The sequence below is a fragment of the Nicotiana tomentosiformis genome, chromosome 5 (assembly GCF_000390325.3).
Source record: "Nicotiana tomentosiformis chromosome 5, ASM39032v3, whole genome shotgun sequence".
Classification (NCBI taxonomy): Eukaryota; Viridiplantae; Streptophyta; class Magnoliopsida; order Solanales; family Solanaceae; genus Nicotiana; species Nicotiana tomentosiformis.
The window spans coordinates 60,868,745-60,879,032 of NC_090816.1; the positions used below are offsets into that span (position 1 = coordinate 60,868,745).

At 38.5% G+C, this 10,288-nt stretch overlaps 2 protein-coding genes across 5 annotated transcripts; one reads left to right on the forward strand and one right to left on the reverse strand.

Moving 5' to 3' along the window:
• Window positions 1–1,062: 1,062 nt before the first annotated feature.
• On the forward strand, window positions 1,063–6,087 carry LOC104092884 (uncharacterized). 4 transcript variants are annotated; one of them, XM_009598570.4, is made up of 5 exons: window positions 1,065–2,133; window positions 2,295–4,067; window positions 4,834–5,035; window positions 5,110–5,306; window positions 5,379–6,087. In XM_009598570.4, coding segments are annotated over exons 1-5 (2,256 nt in total). In that variant the 5' UTR covers window positions 1,065–2,132; the 3' UTR covers window positions 5,462–6,087. The 4 variants fall into 4 exon arrangements, with proteins under 4 accessions (XP_009596864.1, XP_009596863.1, XP_009596865.1 ...); XM_009598569.4 differs by having other exon boundaries at window positions 1,063–4,067; window positions 5,110–5,300; XM_009598568.4 differs by having other exon boundaries at window positions 1,064–4,067; window positions 5,116–5,306.
• A 1,614-nt stretch (window positions 6,088–7,701) lies between these two features.
• LOC138892437 (uncharacterized) lies at window positions 7,702–8,328 on the reverse strand. Its single transcript, XM_070176154.1, has one exon. The coding sequence runs from the start codon at window positions 8,326–8,328 to the stop codon at window positions 7,702–7,704; it is 627 nt and encodes a 208-aa protein (XP_070032255.1).
• Window positions 8,329–10,288: the final 1,960 nt, after the last annotated feature.

Genomic DNA, 10,288 nt, shown 5'->3' on the forward strand with positions numbered 1-10,288 from the left:
ATGAGGATGCTGAGATGTATGTGTGGGCATACCAGGAAAGACAATATTAGGAATGAAGTTATTATAGACATGGTAGGAGTGGCATCTGTAGAAGACAAGTTGCGGGAATCGAGGTTGCGATGGTTTGGGCATGTGAAGAGGAGAGACATAGATGCCCCGGTCAGGAAGTGTGACAGGTTGACCATGGCGGGCTTGAGGAAGGGCAGGGGTAGGCCAAAGAAGTATTGGGGAGAGGTGATTAGACAGTACATGTCATTGCTTCACCTAACCGAGGACATGACTAGCAATAGGAAGGTGTGGAGATCGAGAATTAAGGTTGTAGGTTGACAGGTAGTTGTGAGTTTCTCCTAAATTTACCAGTAGTACTAGTACTACTCTTGTATTCTTAGTTCTTTATTACTTATTGCTTGTTAATTTATTTTTACTGTTCCTTAAACCGAGTGTCTATCGGAAACAACCTCTCTGTCTTTACAGGGTAGGAGTAAGGCTGCGTACATACTACTCTCCTCAAACCTCACATATGAGATTAAGCTGGATTTGTTGTTGTTTGTTGTTATCTCCGACTTATGTGTTCTTTTTTGTTTGTACGTATTTTTCCTCGGTAAATAAAGCCTCTAATTACCATTAAAAAATTGGTGGTCTGTGAAGAATTAGTATTGTTTGCTCGAGGACAAAATGATCATTAAGATTTCCAAGAATATTTTGTAAAAATACTTGTGATTTAAGGTGTCTTTTTATTTAGTAATTATAATGATGATACTCCTTGTTTCAATTTAGATAAGGTAGTTTGATTGCACGGAGTTTAAAAAAAAAGAAAATTTTAAAACTTGTGGTCTTAAAAGATTAAGGGGTAAAAGTTTTGTGATATTTGTATGGTTATAAAAGCTTATCATTAAGGGTAAAATAAAAAATTTAAAATTAAATTATTTTTAATTATAAAAATATGTCATCCTTTTTTAAACGGAATAATAAAGAAAGTGTGTAATTTAAATTGAAACTGGCGGAGTACTTGTTCTCATGGAAAAAAAATGACAATTTTACTTCAAAAGGCCATTTTGAGGAAGTACAGATTAAAAAAGAAATGGTATCCATCCATCTTGAAATCATAAACTCCACAAAATTCAGAATTGAGGAGAGTTTTATATCTGCCTCAAAAACCTCACAATTCTTCTTTCACTGTCCACATTTTTTTGCCCAGCAGAACTATCCAAAATTCAAACTTGCAAGAATTGAAATTTCATGAGCCTCTTCTAGGCCAAAACAGTGGAGAAAACCGACTCAACAAACCACAAGTTATGAACCAAGTTGATAATACTAACCGAACGACATAGAAAAGAAAATCCTTCCAATCCGAACCATATAAACTCCAAGAATGTCCACGAACGAATGCTCAATTTGATCCCCTGCATCCTTCCGAGTCTTGATCGGCGAAGTTTCTTCAAGAATGGGTCTCATCAATGCTACATAATTTTCAAGAACTAAATTTTCATGGAAGTCTTGAACTCACTACTGTGAGAAAGTAATGCAAGACACAAATGTATCCGGGTCGTGGCTAAGAAAAAGAAGAAAAAAAATCGAGAAGCAGAATTCTCCACAAAGAAAAGATTTACGACATCGAGTCATTAGGGTTTCTTTTTTCTTTTTTCATGGCACGTAAGAGTTCTTCTGTTGGAGTAGTATTTTTTCTTTGCCTATTCTCGTGGAAGTATGCACAATAGACAAGGGGGCGTGGCCTTTTCAAGGGGAAAAAAAAAACAAGGAATGGATCACGGACCGGATCTGGAGGTTTCGGCCGTAACAAATGTCAATGTCCGGTTTAGGAGACGAAACTGACGTTCACCTGCCAGCCTAATTGACCCCGGAATCGTATCCGGCTTTCCAGCCACGGGCTACTGAAATATCCGGTTCTCCTATTCACCAAACCGGTCCAGTCCATATTTTGACCCTTAAATTATAGAAGCACATGGTCGGGTCCACCCGAACTTCAAAATTCCCGACTTACAATCCCAACCGGTCATCCTTCGACTTTCTCTCTTTGTATAAAGTAAAAGGGCAAAAAAAAACCAATCCGCAATCCCAAACTCGGTTTCTCCCATCTTTCTCTTCTCAAAAAAGCGGAAAAACAATTTACAAGTAAGTTTTCTATTTTACGCCTTGAGATTATTCATTTTATCCTTATAAGTATACGTGGGATTTTAATATTGTCGCGGGCGTTTTAGACTCTGATATAGATTGACGTTAAAAGAGTAATTAAAGAATTTGTAAATGTATAATGGATTCTAATTTGGAACCAGTGCCAGTTACTTCACAAAAACATGACCCCGCGTGGAAGCATTGTCAAATGTATAAGAATGGGGCTAGGGTGCAGCTAAAGTGTATATATTGTGGAAAAATATTTAAGGGTGGTGGAATTCATAGGATTAAAGAACATCTTGCGGGTCAGAAAGGTAATGCATCTACTTGTTTGAGAGTTCAGCCTGATGTTCGCCTTTTGATGCAAGAGAGCTTAAATGGGGTTGTAATGAAGAAGAGAAAAAAACAAAAGCTTGCTGAGGAAATATCAACTTATAATGTTGGCACTAGTGAGATTGCTGCATTGACTAATAGTTGTGGCCTGAATTCGGAAGTTGACTTGCTTCCGATGCCAGTTGAAGCTCTTGAACAAACCTCTAATTTGTTTTTGAATCGAGACCATGGATGTAATAAATTGGGTGGTAGGAAGAAAAAAGGTAGGATCAGGAAAGCCTCTTCTTCAAATAATAACGCCATGGTTCTTGCAATGAACCAGGCTGTAATGTCGAAAAGAGTGAACAATCATGTCCATATGGCAGTAGCCAGATTCCTTTTAGATGCCAGGGTGCCTCTTGATGCTGTAAATTCTGTTTATTTCCAACCGATGATTGATGCGATCGCTTCACAAGGAGCAGAAGTTACAGGCCCTTCTTACCATGACCTTAGAAGCTGGGTTCTAAAAGCTTCAGTTCAAGAAGTGAAGAACGACTTTGATCAATGTTCAAGCACCTGGGCGAGGAGTGGTTGCTCTGTTTTGGTTGATGAGTGGATTACAGGTAAGGGTAGAACACTAGTAAACTTTTTGGTCTACTGCCCTGAAGGGACAATGTTTTTAAGGTCTGTGGATGTATCTAGCATAATAAATTCTCCGGATTCTCTTTATGAGTTGCTTAAGGAGGTAGTTGAGGAAGTTGGTGTGAGAAATGTGTTGCAAGTAGTAACTAGTAGCGAGGAGCGATATGTTATTGCTGGGAAAAGGCTCACTGATGCTTACCCTACACTCTTTTGGACTCCTTGTGCTGCTCACTCCGTTGATTTGATGCTCGAGGACATAAAAAGACTTGAGTGGATCAATACAATAATGGAACAAGCAAAGTCTATATCAAGATTCATCTACAATAATAACATTCTCTTGAGTATGATGAGAAAGTTCACCTTTGGAGTTGACTTAGTTGATCTAGGAGTTACACGCTCAGCAACTGACTTTCGGACACTAAACCGAATGGTAAATATCAAGCACAATTTGCAATCAATGGTTACTTCTGTGGAATGGATGGAGAGCCCACATTCAAAGAAACCAGAGGGGTTCGCTGTGCTAGATTATATCAGTAATCAGTCCTTTTGGTCTACTTGCAGCTTGATTACCCGCTTGACAGATCCCATCTTGAGGCTTTTGAGGATAGTCTGTAGTGAGGAGAGGCCTGCGATGGCATATGTTTATGCAGGGCTCTATCGAGCAAAAGAAACAATTAAGAGCGAGCTTGTGAATAAGAAGGATTACTTAGTTTATTGGAATATTATAGATCACAGGTGGGAACCACTTCAGCGACATCCTCTTCATGCTGCGGGGTTTTACCTCAATCCCAAGTTTTTCTATACTACTGAGGAAGAGGTGGGCCTCCATATCAGATCACTTTTATATGATTGTATAGAGAAATTGGTTCCTGATCCTAAAATCCAAGACAAAATTGGGAAAGAAACTACTTCTTACCACAGTGGTGCTGGAGATTTTGGGAGGAAAATGGCAGTGAGAGCCAGAGACTCTCTTTTTCCTGGTCAGTGTCATTCCATGAAATGGATTCCTGTATACACCTACTATTTGTGTGGTTTTAAATCTCCAAACTATTAGTGGTTTGGCAAAGTTACTTTAATCAACTTGAATATGACCTCTTACCTATGTTCTGGGAGTTTCTTGTAGGTAGAGTGTCAAATGCCAGTATCTCTATCCCTCTTCAGTCTAACTCCTCTCGGATAGTCTAGTGGTCGCGATCATCATTGGAAGAATCACTTCATTCAAAACAAATTTACATACTGTATTTTCTTTATTCATTTCTATTTCTTGTTTAGTTCCCTTTTCTTTCTATAGTGTCGGCATATGGCGACAAGCTTTTATTTGTATAGGCTTGGTAGAAATTGATGGATACTTATTTTACTTAAGATCCTTTGATCAGAGAAAATCTCTGTTTGTTAATGGACGCAAGCAAGTTCGAACTATGCTCTGTTGCATAAAATGTATTCTTCTAGTTACAGGAAACCATGTAAACATGTTTGCATTCTTGGTCAAGGTTTCAAGCTGCGTCAGTTGTTAACTAGTATCTCTCCCATTAATTTGCCCTTTGTTTGCATATATTTGACATTACAGATTATGGAGAAAAGTTAAATTCTTTTTTGTCCAACCATGTCAGATTCTTTAGGTCAGTAATTATTGGATTTTGGCAAAGCAAATTAACAAGTAGTAATAATTTAGCATCACACTCCTGGGAGTGTGAATATTTGTCTGTTTCAGAAGTGTGTAAAGTCATTATGTTGTAATTCTTGCAGCTGATTGGTGGTCAACTTATGGTGGAGGATGCCCAAATTTGGCTCGCCTGGCCATCCGTATTCTCAGTCAAACATCAAGTTTGATCAGGTTCAAGCCAGGTCGAATTCCTTTAGAAGAGATGCATGAGACAAAAAATTGCATTGAGCATCAAAGACTTAATGATCTTGCTTTTGTTCACTACAACTTGTGGCTGAGGCAAAGGTAAAGGGAGAAATTTACAAACTGTTGTCCTTTTCTTGAGATGAAATAGAGTGTGTGTAATTTATTGCTTACAGCAATAGGAAAAACATGGATCCGGACTGTATGGACTCCATCTCCTATGACAAAATGGAGCTTGTTCATGACTGGGTTTCCAGAAGGGAACTAAGCTCGGAGGACATGGAAAGTTCAGACTGGATGACAGTTGACCCACCTTCAGGCAGCATAGCTCCCTTAGGTCCACTAGTTGATGATATTGAAGCATTAGGTGCAGGTAACTTATGTTTCTCATTTAAGAAATCTTTGTTAGTTGCAATCTTTTGACGATCATGACCGTCTACCACAGGTTTTGATGATTTTGAAATTCTTGGTGGGGGCCCAAAAGACAGTGAAGAAGAGAATGGAGAGGAGAATACTATAAATAAGTGAACTTTTGCTATAGAAGATTCTTGTTCTGTTGGAAGGAAACGGGAAGATTATGCTGAGTCCAGTGTGGTGGTGAGGTGGACCTTAATTTTAAGTCATAGCAAATGGTAGCGAGCAAAATTGAAGATTTTGTGCCGATGCTCAGTTGTTATGTGCAATTCCTCTACACAAGCTTGTTTCGTTTGTATCTTCCCATTACTGCTGATAGCAATCTCATGTAGCATGTGATGTAGACATTAATCTCTTTTTCTTTAAACAGAAGCTGTTGCCTGTTAGGTAGGCCTTGTTTGTTGAATGGTGTGACTGATTGAGAATCTGGAATCATTCCGAGAAGTCATTGGTATCTCAGCAACGCAGAGCAGCTGGACTAAATCTTTCTTTAGAAGAATATATAGGGAGGGGGAAAGATCTATTTTTGAAACTGGCTCTGATTTTTCTACTTTCCTCCTGCATCGTGGTGAAGTTCCAGAGTGTACGGGTGGATTCTTTTCTTGCATCAATGGAAATTGCATCAAATTTTGGGAGTTGACAGGCCGAGCTAGAATGTTATCCTTCTTTTCTGAAGCTCGATTGAAATTACATGTAGATTATGTTCATATTTTTGAATGTGAACTGCCTTTTAGGTTTTAGATCCGATGTTCTTTCGTTCATTAGCTTCAGCTTTAACGGCGGTGGAGATCCTGTCGGGAAATGTTATTACTGGCACTCGTTTCTTTTTTCTTTTATCTTTCTTGCTTTCTTTCCATGAGCATAATGAAGGTTTGCAGGACTTTTTGAACAAACAGAAGTAGCAAAGCTATGGCGTCCGAATTTCATTTACAGTGAGGCTGTCGACTTTCACATTCGTCTTCTGCAGCTTCGATGCAAGCCAGCCAAAAGATACCGAGACATGACAACGCATGGACATTGGAAGATGATTTTTGGTAAAGAGATGCAGAGGGAGTTGGTAGGAGGAGGCAATTAAAGGATCGGATTTTAACAGGTGCTTGTAAGTATCTTCCCAGATTTGGTATATTCGTAAGATGGGCAAGTCTCGAAAAGAATAAATAATCTAAGGTGGGCACATACTCTGCAGTAAGCTACACAGCAGGACTTAAATATTCAAAACGTCATTATCGAATTAGCTTCGAGATCAGTATCCTTCTCACCAGCGTAAGCCAATGACCATGTGCTTACTTTCTACAAAATAAGACGATGATGGATAAGAATGCACCAAGTCCTCAAACTCAACAACATTAGCACCACTCTTCTTCCCAGCATCTCCGGCGGCGCCAATTGGGTTCCAAGTACCTCACCATCTGCCTCATGGTAGATCTCTTCGGCGGCGTAGCCAGAAATTTCACGAAGGGTGTTCAAATTTTGAATAAGTAAATAAAAAAACAATTCGAAGAATGGGTGCACTGAAAACTTTTAAGCTAAAATAGGCAATATTTTGCCAAATAATAAAAATACTTATTATATAACTAACAATTGTATAAATCAAAACTCATATAAAGAAATCAACAAAAAACAATACTATTGAAAGCATAATCCAAAAATATTATTACAATTGTACTCGACGAGTTTCATCTCTTGAATTATTTTTATAATAGACTCATTAGAAATAGTACGAAATATCTTTTTTTTTCTACATAAGGCACTATGCAACCATCTAAAAATTCATCATCCATTCGATTTCGCAAGTCATTCTTGAAAACTTCATCGCAGAAAAAGCTCTTTCAACGGTGGCAGTGGCAACTAACAGAAGCAAATCAAATTTCACCAAGCAGAATACAAGAGAATAAGTAATATTCTTTTTTGTTTCAACTAGTTTTCTTGAAAGTTCACCAAGTCCACCTAAATATGAGAACCTTTCATCAATATCACGTACATCCATAATGTAATTAGCAAGTTGATTCTCAAGTACAACAACAACAACAACGACAACAAAAACAACCTAGTATAATCCTGCTAGTGAGGTCTGGGAAGGGTAGTGTATATGCAAACCTTACCCCTACCCTGGGTAGAGAGGTTGTTTCCGATAGACCCTCGGCTCCCTCCCTCCAAGAACTGACGAGGGTCTATCGGAAACAGCCTCTCTACCACAGGGTAGGGGTAAGGTCTGCGTACAAACTACCCTCCCAAACCCCACTAGTAGGATTATACTGGGTTGTTGTTGTTGATTCTCAAGTACACCCAACCTAAATTCATAAAAGTCGTCAGGATATAATTTAGCCATTTTCACTATCTTCCTTATGTCAAAATTAGAAAATGAATGAAACGGGATTCAAGCAAGCTACCCCATGAAATAAATCATTTGTTCCCTCATTGAAACGATCATCAAGTTCTTGAAGTTGTCGATCAATAATCTTATAAAATATGTCCACACGATAATGATGTAAAGTAGTATGATCAACTACTTTATGCCGTGATCTTTCAGAGTTAGCATAGGGCTCATCAAAATTGGGTATTCGAATATCATGCTTGATACAAAATGTAGATACCTTATCTTTAAGTGGATTCCATCCATCAACTCTTAACATCTGAAGTTTTCTTTTTGCTACTTCAACAAGTATCATGGCATTAGCAATATTCTGCTCTTTTTTCTGGAGCGATATATTTAGATCATATGTGATTCCCAAAATGTCTTTCATCAAACGCAACATGAAAGCAACCTCAAACATTTGGCAACTTCTAAGATATCCCGATACCTTAGCTCTTTCATTTAAAGTTCTTGCATCTTCAACAAGAGTATCAAGTACATCAATAGTAGAGTCAAACAAAAGTATAAAATTTCCAAACGACTTGTAGTGAGATCTCCAACGAGTATCACTGGCTCTAACAAGACCGAAATCTTGATTTAAGCCTCTACATGTTTCTAGCTCACCCATATCTAATGCCTCTTGAAGTTTTTCTTTTTCAAACCAATAACACAAGTTCTCCCACTTGAACTCATTTTTTTGAAATCGCTACAAGAGTTAATTAAAGTTGATGGGCAAAAAAATGAATAGAATGAGCCGATCTACTTTCTTGTACAATCAACATTTTAAGACCATTAATATCACCTTGCATATGCTTGCTCCGTCATAACATTGTCCACGTACAGAAGATGAATGTAATGACCCGGTTGGTGGTTTTGAGAATTAGTGTCCCGTTTGGTGGATTAAGATCTCGAATAGCTTCATATTGTGTATTATGATCTACGTGTATGGCCGAGTTCGATTTTCATATGATTTAGGAATAATTTGAAAGAACAATTCTTGTTTTAGAAGCTAAAGTGAAAGAGTTGACCGAAGTTTGATTTTTATATAGACGACTCTGGAATGGTATTTTGATGATTCTAATAGTTTCGTATGGTGATTTTGGACTTAGGCGTGTGTCCGAATTTAGATTTGGAGGTCCATAGGTTGATTTGATGCATTTTGGCGAAAATTGGAAAGTTGAAGGTTTGGAAGGTTGGGAGGTTTGACCGGGAGTTGACTTTGTGGATATCAGGCTCGGATTGTGATTACGAGAGTTGGAATACCTCTGTTATGTAATTTGGGACTTGCATGCAAAATTTGAGATTATTCTGGATTGATTTGATATGATTCGGCGCAAGTTGTAGAAGTTGAAAGCATAAGTTCATTAAGTTCAATTTGGGATGCGATTCATAATTTTGATGTTTTTTGATGTGATTTGGGGTCTTGAGCAAGTCCGCATTATGTTACGAAACTTGTTGGTATGTTCGGACAAGGTCCCGGGGGCCCCGTGTATGTTTCAGATGAGTTTCAGATCATTTCTATGTTTTGGGGAGGTCTGGTTCTGGTGTTTCGCATCTGCGCATTCTGGAGCGCATGTGCGGACACGCTTCTGTGTGATTTTTGTCGCTTCTGCAAGTTGGTGCATGTCCAGTTGTTTCTCTTCTGCGGATAGGGGACCGCAGGTGCGGGTACGTGTCTACGGAGATGGATCGCAGCTGCGAGGTTGAGGCTCATAGTCGTTTACGCTTCTGCGGGTGTTTCTCACGCTTCTACGGGATCGCAGAAGCGATAGCTGGCGCGCAGGTGCGGTTTTGGGGCTGTTAAGTGAAGGCCGCATATGCAGTAATCGTGCTCGTAGGCGCGCCTCGTTGGTCCGCAAATGTGGAAGTTCTGGGCAAAACATATTATATATCGTGGGTTTGATATTTTATCACTTTTTGAGTTAGAGACCTCGATTTTGGGCGATTTTGGAGAGGTTCTTCATGATTTGGATTAGGGTAAGTGTTCTTTATCCAGATTTGATTATATTTCATTATTTCATATTTGTTTTTATCATTAAATTAGTGATTTGAGTTGGAGAACATGAGAATTTTTGTGAAAACTTTCAAAAATGTAAAATGAGGATTTGAAGGCCGATTTGATATCGGAATTGGATAATTTTGATATGGTTTGACTCGTATCGGAATGGGTGATCGGATTTTGTTAATTTTGTTAGATTCTGAGACGCGGTTTCGAGGTTAACTTTTTGGATTGACTTTTTAGTTTTCATTAAAGGTCGAAACTTTATTATCTGGAATTTGTTTCCTATAATTTTTATTTATGATATTGAGTTATTTTGGCTAGATTTGAGCCGTTCGGAGGTTTGTTTGACACGATAAGGTCATTTTAGAGTATTGATTTGGCTCCTTTGAGGTAAGTATCTTGCCTAACTTTGTGTGGGAGAACTACCCCTTAGGATTTGAGTGATTTGTGCAATTTGTGTTATGTGAAAGCCGTGTACGCGAGGTCACGAGTACGTACTCGGGCTTATATGTGGAAATTTACCGGTTTAGGCTTCCTTCATGTACTTATTTGGAATTGTTAGCACATGTTATATCTTTCATTCGCC

Bases quoted from the DNA above. Each gene is read 5' to 3' on its own strand.
- LOC104092884 (XM_009598567.4), top strand. From the start codon at position 2,273: ATGGATTCTAATTTGGAACCAGTGCCAGTTACTTCACAAAAACATGAC. The intron at 4,068-4,833 runs GTCAGTGTCATT...TAATTCTTGCAG, and splicing joins CAGAGACTCTCTTTTTCCTG to CTGATTGGTGGTCAACTTAT. The intron at 5,307-5,378 runs GTAACTTATGTT...CGTCTACCACAG, and splicing joins TATTGAAGCATTAGGTGCAG to GTTTTGATGATTTTGAAATT.
- LOC138892437 (XM_070176154.1), bottom strand. From the start codon at position 8,328: ATGGGTGAGCTAGAAACATGTAGAGGCTTAAATCAAGATTTCGGTCTT.